The sequence below is a fragment of the Chroicocephalus ridibundus genome, chromosome 1 (assembly GCF_963924245.1).
Source record: "Chroicocephalus ridibundus chromosome 1, bChrRid1.1, whole genome shotgun sequence".
NCBI lineage: Eukaryota > Metazoa > Chordata > Aves > Charadriiformes > Laridae > Chroicocephalus > Chroicocephalus ridibundus.
In genome coordinates this window covers 135289902-135308722 of record NC_086284.1, presented here as the reverse complement: position 1 = coordinate 135308722, position 18821 = coordinate 135289902, and the positions used below count along the sequence as shown (strand labels likewise).

Here is an 18821-nt window from a genome sequence, read left to right as displayed (position 1 = left end):
AGGAGCTCCTTGTTCATCCATGCAGGCCTCCTGATGTTTTTGCCCAACTTGCATCACTCCTGAGCTTGGAGGAGGCGATCCTTGAATTTTAACCAGCTTTTTTGGGCCCCTCTTTCCTCCAGGGCTTTATCTCATGGTACTCTACCAAGCAGATCTCTGAAGAGGCCAAAGTCTGCTCTCCTGAAGTCCAGAGCAGCGAGCTTACTGCACACCCTCCTTGCTGCCCAAAGAATCTTGAACTCCACCATCTCATGGGTACTGCAGCCAAGGCTGCCTTTGAGCTTCACATTCTCCACCAGCCCCTCCTTGTTGCTGAGAGCAAGGTCCAGCGTGGCACCTCTGTCCTTTGGCTGCTGTATCACTTGGAGAAGGAAGTTATCATCGACACATTCCAGGAACTTCCCTGGATTGCTTATGCCCTTATTAATATAGTGGGAAGCCTGAGTGGAGAAAAGATGGATCAACTGGGATGCTTTTCCCTTGTTATGAGACCAAGATGGAAGTTTTCACTAATGTTCCTGGTGGTACTGATGTTTGCTTTATGTGAGTAGTTTCAGAGACCCACTGACATGCTCGTATGCTGAGCGAGGCTGAATTCAGTTGACTTTTGTTCTCCTCCACCTGTAAGACAAACAACAGAATCCAAACACTTGCCTCAGGTTAACTGGCAGCACTTTCAAGCACCAATTTGCTCTGAAACCTTGTATATGTACTTCTGTGGGAGATCTGCCTTTTTAATAGTAATATTGGCTTTCAAAAAACATGCTTCCCACAGGAAGTTTGAAAATGTCTGTGGGTAGTCACCAATACGACTGCCTGGATTTTTTTAAATGAGTGATTTTAATTGGAAATGCTTTCTTAGCCTTTCACATGGATATTCTTCTGAACTGGCTGTATTATACAGTTGTAATTGAGCCGGTGCTTTATTAACAGCTTCTTTCAAGTTCATTGAGCTGGTATCCCCACAGGTCTCTTCTTAAGTGCATCTGTTTGTCTTATATTGCAGGAATTTAGCAGTCAGTCAGAGATCTTAAGCTCAGAAGTCTATGTATTGCTATCATATATGTGGCTGCTTTGGCTTTTCTCATTGCTTGTTGGGTTGTAAATATGAATTGTCGTGTTTGTGTTCATTCCTAGCCAGTTTTCCTGTCTCCTTACTTAAGAACAATGACTTCTGGATTTCTTTATGGCTTGCTTTATCTACTTGAAAATACCAGGTATTTTTTCTACTATATAAACAAATAGGCTTACTCTTACTCTTTCATATGTATCAGCGATTTTTAGTAGATAGGTGCTTTTTGCAACTTTTACCTTTATTAATTGTCAAATGACTGTGCCCTGCAAGGAAGCAAACTGTGATGTTAAGTTCTAGTTGCTACCTCTTGACTTCCCTGAAGAAGATTATCACTTTGCCAGATGAACTTTGGTCTTATCTCTGAGCATATTTTGCAGTAGTCTTCATCTGAAGAGCCCCTTTGTGACAAGATTTATGACATTGGAAGGCAGTTACAGTGCAAATGCCTAACCTGGTTGTGAACCTTTCTGTGAAGGATTAAGTGGAACTTGGTGCCCACAGCCTTGCAGTTTCAAGCTGTAAGCCTGATTAACTGAGAAGTGTTTTCCTAAGTGCACTTTTTCTTAAATCCTTTCTTAATCAGCGCTGTACTTCAAGGTGAGTTTCTCTTTAGTCTTAGAGAGATTTCTTTAAGTTAGAGTGGCCTTCCCAATTATTGCTAATTACCTTATAATATGAGGAAGGTGATGAATTGCATAACTTGCTTTGGACGTTCATTTGTTCAAAATTGCCTTCAGAAGCTGCTATGCTTAGAGCTTATGAGCAAGATGAAATTGCAGTTTTACCCATCTTGTTTGGCATTTTTAGCATGCAATTGAGGTAAAGATAGTGTGGGGGGAGGGGGAGGAAAGATATGACCCGAAAGCATTCTACAAGACTACAAAACTCTTAGCTAGAAGTATATCAGGTTAAGAAAAAGGCCTTCTTTAAAGGGCCTTTTTGTTATTCACTGGATAGTGTTTCTAATAGATAGGGTTTCTGAACATCACAGGAGTGATGTACTTTCTCAGAGAACAGAGTTTTTAAGCTATGTGAACATCAGTCCAATCTAAAACATTTTGAAACCATTTCCTTACTTCTTCAAATTGGTGTTTCAGTACTCTTTTCATTTTCTAAGCGCATCTTTGAAATAGGCATTATGATCCAAGCCTTATTAAAAGATAATTCTAGCTTCCTAATCAAGGACTCTTGAGTTTCTCCCATATTTCTCACATGACAAGACTTGCTCCAGAGAGAATATTGGAAAGATTGAAACTGTTTATTGGAAGGTGGAACGCAAAAGGGCATACAAAATTAGAAGTGATACAGGAGAGGAAGATGAGCTCACTTGTAATGCTAGAATAGGAGAACGTTAAACCGGTCTGATAGCGTTTACTATTTATTTATAATTAATCAATAGAAGTCACTGACCTAAAAGATATCCATGATGACGAGAGCTCCAGAGAAGTGCAGACGTGTATGGAAACAATGAAATAACTGTGTTTCACTGTTGTGATAATTGCATAAAGAGTTTTCAGGAGGAAATTTTTTCTTCAAAACATTGTAAGCCTCTAGTGAAAGGGATGTAGAAGAAATTTACCTCCAATACAAACTGCTCACGTCCACTTTCAAATATCTAGCAGTCTGTTCTTCAGAAAGAAAACTGGAATTGACCTATCACTGATATGACAGCCAAATTTTCTGTAGGAATTTCACTGTAGCCTCTTCTAACCTATTGAAATACCTCTAAAAATCTACGGTTGAAGAAGCAAAACTTCCATTTTGTATTCTTATATTGAAACTTTTGTCATTGACTTCAGTGTAATACAGTTGGCATTAGAATTAGATTTCTGAGTTAGTAGCTGTATGGAAAAAAATAAAGCATATTGTATGAGGAATAAAGTGACATTAAAGCGGGTTAAACAGAAATGTTTTTGCCTTTTCAAGGAGGAAAAAAACCCCACAACTGTTAAATCAACCTGGAATGTTTCATTTAAACCAGGACAGTGTGTATTTCTCTTGCTTTATAAATTAGAGAGAAATAAAAGAAGCTTTTGGATATTTCTAGAATAAAATTGGGATGGGGTTCTGTTGTTGTTATCAGATGTCTACATCTAGAATATGAAATATTTTTAAAAATAGTCATTTTTAGATGACTTGATAAGTGGTTAGTCTTGTTATAAAACTTATTTTTAAGTGCATGCAATATGATAAAAATGTTCTATTTTGATTTACACCACGAACAAGCAGGAAATCAGCTCTCTTCCTCAAAGAAGATTACTTAAGAACAAGAACTGGTGTAAATTCTTAGGACTTAAACCACTTGTGGAAGGAATTTAGACAGCTGGCTTAAAAGAACAGGGCTGAACTTAACTATCTAGAGTATAGCTGTCTGATAGTGCTACTAGCCTGGTCAGTAAGCAGAAAACTAGGATGATTAAACTAAAGTTCTAGCAGTTGAACCAAGGTGTAACACTACCTGGAAGGAAAAAAACCCAACCAAACCCAAACCAAACAAAAAAACACACTCTCTTTTAGTTCCAGTGATTAGTCTAGAGTTTCACTTCTGCTATGTTTCAATCTGTCATGAATACACATTTAGGATGAGGTTAACAGTGTCTCACTGCAAAGAAGAGGCAGAAGAAACCCTCAAAATTCATGCAAATGGAATAAGGTATTATTCTGGCTTTTGAAAACCAAGTAAACCATTCTTTGGGCAGATGATTTCCTGCAATCAGTAAGATTTCAAAGCTTAAAAATTTTTCAGTATTGTGACCAGCACAATTAAAATTTTTCCATTGTATTAGTGCAGGATGGATAAGATGCTGAATAACAATAAATTGTATCTTTGCATGAAAGATCTTGGATTGGCTAAGCCTTCTTAGGAGGGCTGTGTTTATTTGCTACAATTTGCTATAACTACAAATCTAGACTATTTTCTTATAGCAAAAGTTCTTGGCAACTTATTTAAAAGTTTGTTTGATTACGTTTAAGACCTACAGTACGACAGCTGATGCACTGGCTATTCAAAAGCCCTTGGAAAAGGCTGAAAAGCCTCCTTTAGCTTTGTTGTGGTGCTCGAATGGGACAGTAATCCTAGATGGTAATTATATGACAGAAATTACACTGAAATACGCTACAGTCTATGCTTACTCTTTTAACTGACATTGAAATCTAGGAATTAAAACATGAGGATTCAGGAGCCAGGAGGTTAACCAAGTTAAAGATTTTTCTGAGGAGAGAAAATAAGACAACAAGGAGAATTATATGACCTTTGCTTGAATACCACAAAGCAAAGCAGTATGGTTAATAGTGGAGACAGCTGATTACCAAAGAAGCTGAGGAATGGACTGCTGACATTGATTTTTGGCTAGAAAAGACCATATGTCAGTGAATTTTAGAGATAATGGGGAGGTAGAGGAGGATTTTAGAGGCAACTAGAAAGCAGAATAAAATTTAAGAATGGGAAGGATTCTTCAGGAGTCATCTGGTCATTTCTATTCCCATCATTTTGTCTGGAGGCCCTAAATCATTATTTAAGCAGCTGAAGGCGGTAGAAGGTGAGGAAGAATAGAATAAGGTTATACAGGAGGGGAGAAGTCACTTCTGTATCTGGATTTCCTTACTTGGACAAGCCCATTATCAGCTACACTGTCACTTAGTTTCTATCTCATCCCCTCCTTTGCCTCTTGAAATATTAGCTATCTTTCCCACAGAGTTTTCCAGAGATGTCTTTGTGAGTTGTCATTCCAGGTAAAATAAGGAAGGCAGATTTCAATCCTTCTTTCTCCATACCAGACCTCTTTATTTGGGGGAAGGCTGGAATTCAGGTTTGGAACGTGTAGCTGAAGTGGGTTAATCCTAAACATAAAAAATCCCTCTGTTCTTCACCAACTCCACTAGATTCAGTTCAGCTACATTTGAGTTCTAAGGATTTCATGATTCGGTATATTTTGGATGTAATTTACTGTCCCAAGAGACAATTGATGGTCTGCAGTATATGACTTCATCCATACTGATAAATATATTACATAGTGAGCATCAAAGGCCTTATTGTTAGTGAAAAGATAATCACTGCAGAATGAGTATCTGTGGTGGCTGGCAAAAGGATTGTATTTTTATTAGACAAGAGGGTCAAAAAATTTTTGTTACAATATATACGATATTTGGGATCAGACCTTGAAAATGCATTGAGATACTAGGATTAAAATAATACTCTGCTCATAAAATTTGTGTACATATTGTTCCCCCACACACCTTAGATGCTGTAGCACCAGCTTTTTTTTGTCATAGCTTTTATGATCAGGTTTTACAATAAGTTTTCTGTGTTCCCCGTTCAAGCAAATTAGCTAAAACTATCCGTGTCATAGGATAATAAAATTGTCACTTAACAAATGTAACTAATTTCATATAGCTAAAATACCCAAAAGAATGGGTCATTTGGACCAGACTGTGAGAAACTCTTTCCTGTGACAATAAGGGATTCTTTACATAGACTTTGATGAGGTAATGCATACGACGTGGTATTACTGCAGAGAGGAAATGCAGTTATTCGGCCAGAATTTCCAGAAACAAAGCATCTCATTTTTTAAATCATCCGTGTGATTTAAAACTCTACATTCTTATTTCGCTTCTTTAACATGCCCAAGTTGTGTCCTGTTCCTCACTATCTCTGTACGTGGAGGTTAAGTATGACCCTTCAAAGATACCTAAGCTTGTTTTCTGCAAGGATGGTTTAAGGTGATATTGGTATCCCTGTACCCTTTCATCACAGTCTTTCAATAAATTGAGGTGTGTTATTTAATTATACACAGTTTAAATAATTCTCTTTTAAGTTCTTTGGGTCAAAGACTTTGTAGGAGTATCTCAAAGATACAGTGGCTGGCATCTGGTTCCTGTCAGAAAGCTGTAAGTTAGACTTCTGACTGCCACTTTCCAACTTGCTAGTACAGAAAGCATCACTGTGCCTTATGATGACTTCAAAGTTAACCATTTCTACATAGGGTACAGCAGAATTACTTAGCCATGCTCTCTTTTGTATGTAGACTTTATGAAAAACATTTAAAGATCACAGGAGCATGGTGTTTTTAATTAGTGTTTCCTGTTTAAGGCATTAGACCTAGAAACTTGATAGGCAGTTTTTAAATCTGCTGTATTCTTCCTTTCTAACTGTAACTGCTCTGTGCATCATCTTCTTTTCTGTAAAAGAGAAATCCTACCACCTCTCCACTTGTCTTTTTTTCATTTGTTTATACTCTAAAACACCTGGGAGAAGAAATGGACTGCATTACTGCAATATTGCTCACTAGTAATATCTTTGCTCTGTGACATATTTGAAGAATACCATACTTTCTTCCCCGAATAAGAATTATTCAGACTTGATATGTTCTGTTGATGATTTTCTATATACTGGTCTATAAGGTACACAGGGCATGAATGTCACTGTCAGAGGAACCATTTCAGAAAGTTCTGTCAAGTGGAACTATTGGGTACTGCAACTGGAAGACAAGTAGCGTTTTGTTAATACTGATGTATCTGATGAGTATCTGATGTAAAATGCTGATTCTGTTGGCTTCAAGGCAAAGCTCCCACTGTCCTCGGTAAAGCTGGTATTTTACCCTGAAACTTAATTAAAAGTTAGCTAAGGAGCTAAGCAAAACACTGTGGTAAAGTTGCTTTGCACAAGGTGCGGAAGTAAATATGCTTCTGTACATACAGGAAATTTACATAGCATAAACCAATTGAAGTGAATAAAAATATGTGGCTGCGTCATGCTTATTTTATGCATGACAGTGTACTTTTCATCTGCAAGTTGTAAGGTGCTTACTGTTAATTTAGAAGGATGCTGAAACTAGAAACATAATACTGGCTCACAGAAAGACGGGTAAATGGTTTTTTTGGAATACTTGTTTTCCCACCGTAGAGCCCAATTGCCAGCTCAGAGGCTGACATGGCCCCAAGGGCAGGAGTTCCTCAGTCAGTTGCTTTGTAGTCATGAGCCTGTGTTCAGGGTCATTTACTGTTGATTGGGATGTGGGGGAATCGTTCTACGGTCTCCAATATACGGTGTGAGCCCATCAACTTCCTGCCAGAGTTGCACATGCACCAAGTAAAGGTGAAATTGTGTTTCAAGTACAGTTAACAGCAAAACCTTGTTTCAGAAGTGACATGATTTTGCACCCAGCTGAATCCAGTGGGACTTAGCCCCATGATTGAAACTAGGTATATTCATCAGGCTTCATACTGGCATGTAGTGCAGTTTTATTCTTGAGGCATTTGATTTTGCCTTTAAGCTTCACCGTTTAAAAATGTAAAACTAATCCCTATCAATATTGGAATTTTTCAACCAAGTGAACTCTTCTAGTAACTCTGCAGAGAGAGGCATACATATAGGTCACATGCACTCAGTGCCAGCTTTGCGCTGGAATGACCCAGAATACCGTGCCAGAACCTCTTTCGGGCGTGAGCTTCACTCCTTCCCTGCCTATATATGAGGCTTTCAGAGCCCCTTTGCAGCATCACTTCCACACGAATTGTAATTATAGATGTATAAATGGCAAGTGTTTCGGGTAGAAGCCATTTCTTAGGGACGTGGTTGTATGGAGCAAAGTACAGCGTTGATGTCGGTGGCTCATGACTGAGTTTCACGGGAACTATTGTAGTACTTGGAACGCTAAGGAGCATGCTCTGTGTGTCTGGTGTATGCCTGCCCACTGAGCATATACAAATAAATATTAAACAAAGGAAGCCACTTCTAAAAGAATTGTGGTTTCAGTCTGCAGTTAATGCTTCTGGTACGTTCCTGTATTTTTGCTCAACCCCACTGGGTTCAGTGGGGAGGGGGTGTTCAATGCTTGATCCCTGTGAGGGCAAGAAATAGGATTTTGGTGGAATTCTATACAAGTCTTTTCAAGTAGCTTCTCTCGCACCTACCTCTGTGCGCAGCAAAAAATCTGCAGAAACCCCAAGCAAGACGTAAAATAAGCGGTTTTTACATCCTGTGAAACAAAGGATGTGAAACAAAGGTTTGGGCCTGTGATGTCACCACCAGCAGCACAGCTTTGTTTTACTTGGCTTTTCAGTTACAAAAATGCATGCTAAGAAAGAAAAAAAAAAAAAAAAAAGAAAAAAAAAAAAAGAAGAATTGTTGAAAGCCACTTTGCTGTTGCTCTGCGTGCCTCTTTTCTTTCTGCTTGGCAACCTCCACACCTGCTGTTCTGACTACTAAAAATTGTCCTTTCTTTTGTCCTGCAAGTATTTCTCCCTAAGAGGAGAGGACAGAGGATTCACTGCATTTTCCTTGGTTCTGCTGCCTTGTAATTTTCAAAATGAAGTTCGTGTTAACAATTCAGTGTTCTTGGGACTCCAAAATTTAGGTTTTTTAACTAGAATGCTTATAAGCTAGGATAGTTGCAGTAGCGCAGGCATGTACTGCTCTTAAAACCATCTTTTTAATGTATTCTTTAAGTGTACAGCAGTGAAAAACGGCATTTTCTGTTGCAGTGTGAGGCTGGTGTGTTTAACAGGAATGAGACAAAAGAACAGGTGAAAGGAAGTTACTCCCATCTTCTACCATACAGTTTTTCTGTCCAACATTTGTTGGTTCAAGGCTCCCACACGTTTTCCTTTTTCCTTAGCTGGTGCAGTGACAGCTCCTTATCCTGTTCCGGTCTGCTTTAAGAACAGCCTTAATTCGTGATGTTACTGAGAAACATTTCAGTATATGAAACATTTGAATACGCCATCGCAGATGTTTTAAGGAGGAAGGCCTGTTCTTTCTCAGTTCACTCTGCTGGGTGTTTTTCGTCATTATCTTTAATGAGAGAGCGAACAAGATTTGACCAAAATGTCTCCTGGAATCCAAAGAGTTGTTTGCCTCTTAAGGGAACACTGGCAGCTAGCTTCAGATTTCAAAAGTGAAAAAGTGTTGCCCTTTGAACAAATTCATACAAGAGCCAACCCATCCCAGAAACACCACCGCCACCCACACAGAAACAGACGCAGTAGATTAAGCGCAGAATTTTGCCGGTTCACCCCAGGTGACCGCCCGGGCCATTGTATTTCTCATAAGCCTCGTTGCTGCCAGCACTGAGTATATCAACACTACGCCGTAGCATAAAGACAGCTGAGCTGGTTCTAGATGGGCCAACTTAAATACTGGAAGCAACCTATATTTCTTCACAGGCTAGATGAGCCTACACGTAGGTCTGCACTAGACAGTTAGTGTGCTTTCAGTTCACGTTTAGAGCTGACTTGCAGTGCACGTTGAGCTGTTTTCATTAGAAATGTTGAAATGATGCTGCCAAAATACTTGTAGTGCAGACCCATCTATGTCAGATAAGCTACACATTGTGTTGGCCTAGTAAAATGATCCTCATGTGGGGAAAAAAAGTATTTTTGCTAGTTTGACCACAACTGGCATCTTCTTCCAGCACTGCTACGTTCATCAGGGGTTGCGCCCTTTTCTGACTGGGGTATCTCTGCCAGCAAAATTAACTGGTTTTCCCATTGGAATGTGTCCTGATTTTAAAATGTGTTAAATAGCGTAGTGACATTTTTGAGCAGAAACACATTATCATTTCAATACTTGCTGGCCAGAAAACCGTTTTAGAGCTTTTTAGAAAGCACTAGCTCTACTGCTGTAAGACAGAACATGCTTAAGGTAATAACTTTGCAAAGATTGATGCCTAGTGGTTAGCCAGAGTTAGAGTACAACTTGGTACCCATACAGGGGCTTGGAACGTTCAATTAGATTCTAAGGGAATGGAGTAATAATTCATACTTGTAAAGGGAAATATCCTTTCTAAAGTTATGGAAAGAGGAACAAAGTATTCCAGAGAATTCTGAATTCCTTTGAATTTGACATGTTTAAATTAATCCTTTTTTCTGAGTCCACTTTAACTTTTGCTTAACTTCCTCCTCATATTTTTTCACTTTTGAGCAAAATAATTTTTGAAACTGTATTACAAACCTGGAAGTTTAGAAACCAATCTGTTTAGCTACAGATAATGATTAACAATGTTGAAGAACGTGAGAATGAAATGAAATTTATATGTCAACAGACTTCACAGGAAGGTTTATTTTTCAGAAGAGGCTATTTTGAAAGGAAAATGTAACAGAAGTGTTCCCATAGAGACTATAGGTAGTTAATTTCTGCCTATATACAGCTGACAACATATTGGTGAGACCAAAAATACTTGCACTTATTTTTCACTAGATAAATTGTCGATATATTACTGTTTTCTCAAATGGATAATAAAAATATACTATCCATGTTTACTGCCATGTTTATAGATACACACATTCTCAGGTTTTAGAGCTATGCTGTAGCATAGAGATGAGCGATATTTGTATATTAGATTTGGGAGATTTTTAAAACATGCCTGTTATAAAACCTCTAATCTTACCTTCATAACTTCTTTTATTTCTCAATAATATTTTTAAAATTACATGGACAAACTGTTTCCAATAAACTAGTAGAATTTACATTATTAAAGTCTTGGAAATTGTAATATTTTAAATTAAAGTCCATTTGCTCTGGTTCTGTACTGAAAGTAGCTCAGAAACGTAAGCTGAAGTTTCCCTAGAGAAGAGCTTTACATTTCTTAAAAGCTGAAATGATAACTTGATTAACACTAGAAATTTGTAATCACTTTAAAATTAATCCTGTCCTGCTCTCAAGCTCTCTTAGAAAATTATTACAAAACTCTGTATGTTTCCTTATCGGTTCTGCCTCATGGGAGACCAAGAGCATTCATAATTTCGGAGTCAAAATTCAGTTGTTTCAGATTACTTTGTTCCATGAACAGACCAGACTTGATCATTGCATTTTACTAGATTTATTTATTAATTCATTAGTGAAGCACTCGTTTCAGCTCACACAGCTGGCTAATCTTAGAAGTTGGTTGCACAAAATGGGTCAGCTGCCTTGTTTGACTCGATCATCCAGGTATACATCTGAACTGAGTTTAGTTCATTAAAAATAAGGATTCTGGATGACTACAACAGATCTTTGTCAGCTGCCTACACTCATACTGATGCAGTGCATGCAAATGAGAATATATGAATATTTCAGTCTCTTAACAAAACTAGGTGGTGTTCAGAGCATTAGGAAAGGTTGCAGCTCTCGGCTGCAGAAGGAATTTTGCTTATGAGAAGTGAGAAAGTTGCTACTAACTTGTATCTGAAGTTAGTTATCGATGTCAGTAAGTCATCACAACTGCAGCTGTTATTTTTTACAGAGCTAACTGTCTCCCCAAAGTAATTTAGGTGTTTTTCCCCAAAATGAGATCTAATGTATACAGTGAAGGGACAGTTGTAGGACAGAGAACAATCAAAAATGTTCTGACCTTCATCAGCAATAAATCCAGGAAATAAAACCTACCGAATGCAAATACGTAATGAATTGCACCAAGAAATTGGGTAGCTAAAGTTTATTTGCACTACAGCTACATTATAGTAATATCTTGAATATCTTTAGTTTTTTTAGGGACACAGCGAGCAGTTTGGTTGTCAATAAAGATTTTGTGCTGTTTTAGGGAAGTTTCTCATCAGTTAAATTTTGTGATTAAAAGGTCTGAATGTACGACTGATTCTCAAAAATTAACTCTCTTGTAGTAAAGGAATCCTTTAACTTCTTTATCAGATGCTGCTGTGCAACGTACTGCACAGTCAGGGTAGGAACTGCCAAAATCCATTTCCAATGTGGGTGCGTATGATGCTTGTCTCAGGATGTAGATGTAGGACAAGTCACAATGGCTGACTAAACGTGTTGGTGAAAAGGGAAGGGGGTAAAAGAGGCAGCAGATGAATCAGCGGCTTTCACAGTTGGCAGTTGTAGCAGGTACAGGTTTCTTGGCCTTGTCCTATTAATAACAGCTGTAGACTGCTTGAAGCTCACAAGATGGTCTTCAGGCTGTACCTGACAGGTTTGTTTTTTATCACTCATGCATATTGTCTCTTCGTAACTGTTTCTAGAATAGCTGGGGGAAATAATAAACATGGTGTGTGTGTGTGGGGGAGTGAAATAAAACAAAGTAGTAGTTTATATTTTCAATTTTAAAATTTATAAAATAAGGGGGAAGAATTCCGTGACCAAGTTAGAGTAATATAAATTTGCTCATCTTTAGCAATACTAAAACCCTAACCGCAATGCTTTATCTGCAGTTATGTGGAGTCTCACACGTGCTTAACTTCAAGCGTATGTGTAGTAAGATGAATTTAGGGAAGAGACACCGAGTAATGTTAATGCTGCACGATAGTCCAAAAGGTTTTCTACCAGCAGTTCCTTTTCATAGGTTGTTTCAATTGTTTCAAGTAAGACAACTGTCAACTGAAAACTAGTGTCTGTTTTTCATAAACATTTACTTGAGGTTATTGCAGTGTGAAACCACATGTTTTCTTAATAATCAGGTTTTTGTTCATGCCAGTTACATTGCTGCCTTTGTAACAGACTATAATTTCATTGTAATAGCATTCATGAACTCATACTACATGCGTTTTTAAGCCTATTTTAACATGAGAAGCGAACAGAGCTGGACTGGAAGTTAGGTTTCGATCACAGCCTTCTCTTTCCCATCTAATTTTCAACAGCTTTCTCGACCACTCGGATTGTCTTGGCTGCATTATTCATCCCCTTACTGCTGCCACAATGCAGACAGTGTTGTCTGTTGTCTTCAGATGAGCAAACAGGTTGAGAGGACGCCATTTCCCTGCTGATGATCCTCCTTGTCCCAACCATGTAAGAAGTGCAGCAAACCTAATATGTGTCTGAGGTTAGTGAGGGTATTTTCTAGGAGACTGGAAAATAAGACATTATGGAAATCAAAGCTTTTCTAGGTATCATTTGATCATAACTGCGAAAGATATCTATGTTCTAAGAGAATGGAGGAAGGAAGTGGAGGGAAACCCATCACTGCAACTGCCGCTGTGGCATGATTTCCCAGGGCCAGGTCATCGGTACTCACTAAGATTGGAAGACCTGCTGGACATTAGTGTGAAAAGAGGGAGTCATCCTCAGTTATGTCACATGTGGTGGTATTTTTTTCCCTGTATAGTTATGTCTGTATGTAGATGTACCTATCTTGGTATAACAGTGATATACCTATGTATCTTTTGATTAACTATGAGAATTAGACATGAGCAAGAAGTTCTTTACAATGAGGGTGGTGAGGCACTGGAACAGGTTGCCCAGAGAGGTGGTGGAGGCCCCATCCCTGGAGACATTCAAGGCCAGGCTTGATGAGGCTCTGAGTAATCAGATCTAGTTGAAGAAGTCCCTACTTACTGCAGGGGGGTTGGACTAGATGACCTTTGACCCTTCCAACCCAACACATTCTATGGTTCTATGATTCTATTAACAGAAGCTCTATGGCTCTCTGCACTTTTGTAATGCTGCAATTTTATTTACCTTGGAAGAGTTGGCAGCTATTGGGGTATTTATTAGGACCTTCTGGGCACTAAGAAAATATAAACAACTGAAATCAAAACAACATTAAAGTCACATGCACAAGCTTGCCATAAAGTGTAGAAACAGATTTAAGAGGAGCTATTGGAGGTCTAGCAAATACGTTTTTTAAGGAAAGATTATAAGAAGTTGTTAGCCTAAGAAAAGGCTGAGTGAAGATATGATAGCACTTTTTGTATGTATTCATTAAAGACTGATGCAAAGAGAGGTGTAGCCAATGTGTCTGTAGGTAAATCATTCTCCAGCTGTGCTGGGGATGGGATGGGCTTGAACCAAGGCAAAGGAGTTGCAAGTTAGACATAGGAGAATCTTTCTAGCCATGAGGTTAATGAAACACTGGAAGGGAATTGCCTGAGAAGACTGGAAAACCCCTCTGGTGGTGGAGATTCTGTGAAGTTCTGCTAAGAATGGTTTAGATGTGCTTAGTCTTGTGACAGAAAGATGGGTTAAATGATCTCTTGAATCGCCTTATCTTCTGTTATTCTATACAGCGAGATAGTTTGTGAGGCAGTGCTGATGTATTTAATAAATAATTTTGCTAGTTCCTTTTGTTCTTTCTAATAACCAAAAAATGCAAAATGGGCAAAGTTTTTCAAACATCCCTCCTAAACATAGCTTTTCTTTTCCTTCAAAGTGAGGGGAAAATTATTTCTACGTAAAAGTCTTGCCACATGAAATGGTTATTTCTCTTGGCAGCTTTTCTTGCCAATGATTCACTGATTCTCTTCAAGAAAATACAGCTAGATAAAACTGTAAAGATAACCAAAGCAATGTACATAGCAGCAGAGTAAGAGCTAAAATGTCACCGTAAGTACAAAGTAAAATCTGGCGTAATGATCTGATACGTATATCTGGTCCCTGCACTTAAAGTCCATGGTGAGGAGAGAGGTTAAAGGCAAACGAGTTCAGTTTCTATAGCGGTGGTGAGATTAGACTTTACAATGCAATTGCAGGCTTTTTGTTGGCAGAAACAAAAAGCCACCCACCTGATGTGTCTCATATTAATGTCTCTTCTCCTTGATCATAACATTACAGCACCTCTCCTTTGAATGTTGCTGTCTTTGAATCATTCATTGTTGCATCTTCTGCAAGGGAAAGCAATATTCCTAACATAATCCTGATTCCATGAAGAGGTAGCAAAGCGCTTAAAAAACATAAGTAAGGACCATTTCTTCTATTTCACAGTAGACATGTTGTAACATAGTGAAAAAAAAAAAGCCTCTAAAACTGTGATTCCTCAATCATTTCTTTAGTCTACTTCATGATGTAGCTGCAGAGATACTTGTGATTGCTAGCAGAAGGGAGGAGGTGGTGTGAGGCTAGGAATCTCAAAGGGTATGGAAAAGGATGGACATTCTCCTTCCCCCCACAGTGACCACAAATAAGTTTAAAATTATGCATTAAAAATTAAAATTCTTGCATTCGACCACCCTTCTAATCATTGGTTAGATAGAAAGAAAACCCAATCTCTTAGCCTTCAGGCCCTGAAATATTATTTAAAAAAAAAAAAAAAAAAAAAACTACAACCAAATCTACCTTTCTTTGTTCCTTCAAATGCAATTCTCTAATTTTAAAGTGCCCTGTCAGTCTTTAATAATAATCATAAAAAGTTATTCAGCTAGATCACTGCTAATTACCGTGTTTCTGTCATCTTTATTCTGTGGCCTAGCATTAGGAAATACTTCGTACAATCTAGGTACATTCTTTTAGTGTGCCACCTGTTCTCCTGCCCATCTCTTCCACCCGGCTGATTGAGCTCTAATTGCTCAGAGACATCCTCGTGATACTGTGCTAAATATGACTGCTTTAGTCAAACAGCAGCATGTGAAAAAAATTCAGAATGGTTGAGCACTGAATGGTTAGTTGTATCTCTGTCCTCTTAAAAATGGTCATATTCAATTTAATGATCACTGAAGCAGTAGTTATAAAATCAGAGCATTTCCCTATCATCACAAATATGTGTGTATGTGTACATGTACACAGATTCTGTCCCTCTCCTGGCCTTTGGTGTGGGGCTCTAGTGTTCTAGTCTCTCGCTCTGATCTTCCCAGCTGGCACATAATAAAATACAAGCATCACAAGACTTGGATTAAAATGCCAATTTTGTTGTTGCCAGTTCTATTGGACATAACTGAATAAATCTTCCCCTCCCTGAAAAGCTTCTAGATTTCTACATACAGTGCTGATTAAGGCTGTATGTACTCAATTACTAGCAAGACCGTACTTTTCAAAAAAACATGCATCTTATTTCCAGTCCAAGTTAGTCTTCCATAACTGATATGCTTTTTTTTTTTTCCTTTTTTTGTCATCGTTCTCACTGCCTGGACAAATTGCATGCTACTAAGTGAGATATTTTACAGAAATCTACTATATTATTACTATTTCTAAGCTACCTTCATCAACAACAGCACTGAGAGAACTAAAATTTACTTTACCGTAAGCCCACAGTTGATATGCATTAATTATATTACTCTCCTTAATTATTTATTAATTGGATTCTATATTAACCATTCCATTAGCTTTCCGTAGATCCACATCACACTCACAAGCTTGTAATTACCCGGATTATCTCATTTACTTCTAGAAATGTCCTTAGGTTTCTTCACGTCCTCTGAAAGCTGCCATAGTTTCCCAACAAACTGAAAAAAGGATACGTATGTCCCCGAGCCAGCTCTTCTGAAATAACTGGATACAAATTACACAGAATTGCAAATATCAAATTACGAACCTTAGTATCAACTTATTAATGTCATCCTAAATTATTCTTGATATGGAAATATTTAATAGTCTCAGCTATACCAAACATCTGTTTCTTCCCAGATACACAACAGAAGTGCTTATTGATCTCTTTTTAATTAACTGCTACCAAAGCCAAGATTTCCCTCTAGTAATGAATCACTATCATAATTCCTGCAGCTTTGATTTACTCGGGGAAAAAAATCTTATTCCTTTTATTGCTAACAATATTGATAGTAGCTTGTTCTTTGTATCTGTTTTTCTTGATTGAACTCCTACGTTCTTAACCTCTGCCTTATATTCAGTATAATTCTTTTTTATGCAATTCTAACTTTAAGTCTGCTTGGTGTTTTAATTAATATGCTATTCGTTCTGAAAAAAGGTGGCGGCTTTTTCAAACAGGATTGATGCTTAGAGAAATATTCTTAATTAGCATTCATAGTTTTCTGCACTTTTTTTTTTTCCTGGTGGTGTTTTTGTTTCTAATTGTTTTCCCCTTAGAAGAACCAACTTATTCTAAAGCTACAAATACAGCGGTTTGGATGTCAATCGTCCTTGCAGATAACAGTACAAACTATTATGATTTCTTGTACAAAAGTTACACTGCTCTATTGTTTTACATATGCTAAAATGACTTCTTAGAGAATCTGCTTGTGCCAGAGACAGCATTTTTTGTTAGTGAGAAATCTTTAGTCTCTAAACACTTTTTAGATAGCACTGTGTCTCCCCTCCTGCACCCACATACGTTCCTCAGAATTTGGTTATTCGTCATAGTGTTGATTTTCGCCCCCTCCCCTTTTGTTCCATGCAGGTACAATTGTCTTGGGATTTTAATTTGATTCAGTAGATTGTAGTAGACACCTGTTAGTAAACTACCTAGGATTTATACGATACAGCACTGATTTTGTAAGTATTTCACATCAAGTTACTCTTGAGCTGTCACAAACGAACAGTGTAATTTTTGACATAAATTGCCATTTTCCTGTCTTCTTTCCAAGTTGTTCTTCTATAAACACCTCAGAACAATTTTCTTAACAACCCAAGAATTAGACTCACCCCACTAGCTTTCAGTAGCACCCCCTAGGCTTTCTGGTTTAGAGCCCAAGCTCCCAGTGGTGTCGTACAAACCAATAAATTACGTCTTTATTATTCTCTAATGTCAGCGTTGAGTTCAGGATGCTGAAGACCTTATATGTCCAGCATTAGTTTGCGTTAGCAGTGACACCGGGATAGGGTACCAGGCATTCCTGCTGATGTTGATGACAACTCTTGCATGGGGACAGAGCCTCTGCTAGAGCTGCAAGAACGTGCAGCTGGTGATGTTGAATCAAGGTGGATATAAGCTGCGTTTGGGCTCACCCAGTTGTGGGGCTGCTCTGCAAAAAACTAGGACAGCCTTTTCATGATGACTGCCAGCCAAAGTGCATCACATCTCACCCTCATTTCTAGGAAAACAAGAAATAATAATCCCATGAAATGCTGCGATTCTAATGAAAAAACATTTTTTGAAATGTTTCCAACCACCTCGGTTGCTCGACCCACTTTCTGAACGACTGCACCCTCTAATGGGGTAAAACAGATTGACTTGCAAAGCAGCCAATTTATTTTTTTATATTGTTTATATCCTTCTAGTCCTTATAGGCATAAAATAACAGCCCGTTCTCGTGACAGTAAAACAAGCGTAGTTTTGCTGAACATAGATTACAGGGGAGGTGTGAATAATCCAATAAAGGATTTATATGATTCATCTCTACTCTGGGTTAATGAAAGGTATGTAAATAGTTGTGTATATTCATGGTGAAATGAGAAAGGAATTTTAATGAAATCATAGAAAGGATAATTTATTTCACTTCTAAGTCCAGAAAAAAAAAGTATTATTTTTTCTCTTAGTGTGTGAAGCCATCTAATTTTACCAGAGCTTTGTGGGGAAGTAAAAGTTTGAACAATAAAAGTGAGATGAAACAGAAGCTTAACCGTGATGTTGCATCTTGTCAAACAGGTAATTCTCTAATGGACCAATGAAAGCCAACGATGACAAGTTGTGGTCAACAGTCCTTGAATGTGCTGATGGTTCTGCTTTCATTACTCTTGTCAGCAGGTAACTTTTATACTTTGAATTTATCTTTCAGTTACGTGTGTCACAGGGAAAAATTACTTGCAAAACAAGCAAGATCAAATGGATTGCTAAGTGCGTAATAAATAAATAAAGTTTCTTTGTATTTAAGAACTGGAAGCTAGAATTTGAAATGCAATTGAAAATTCAGTTTAAGAAGGAAAAGGTGGTGGGACACTGGTATGGTAAGGCAGGTTGAAAATTTAAAAAAAACAAACAAAGCTACTGTTTTGATATGCTAGTTTTTCAGCTTATCTAGAAGAATAAAGCAAGCTCTACACCACTGTACGATCCAACCATTTTGCTAAGTAACCATCTATGGGCAGCAGAGCAAATTTGGTTCCAGTTGTGTGGTTTTGTATGTGCACACAAGAGTACACAAGCGTGTGAAGGATTGAACTTGGAACTTCAGCTATTCTTGGGATGGATACATGTTAGATACAATGTAACTT

The 18821-nt window shown here is 38.0% G+C and overlaps 1 protein-coding gene across 6 annotated transcripts in view; it reads left to right on the top strand.

Moving 5' to 3' along the window:
- Positions 1–18821, top strand: part of SHISAL1 (shisa like 1) — a 197925-nt gene that overhangs the window by 134328 nt on the left and 44776 nt on the right. For all 6 annotated transcript variants that reach the window (XM_063354871.1, XM_063354862.1, XM_063354855.1 and 3 more), the window contains one exon: positions 18256–18354. In XM_063354871.1, the coding sequence (XP_063210941.1) occupies positions 18288–18354 (67 nt within the window). In that variant the 5' untranslated portion in view covers positions 18256–18287. The remainder of the gene's footprint in view (positions 1–18255; positions 18355–18821) is intronic.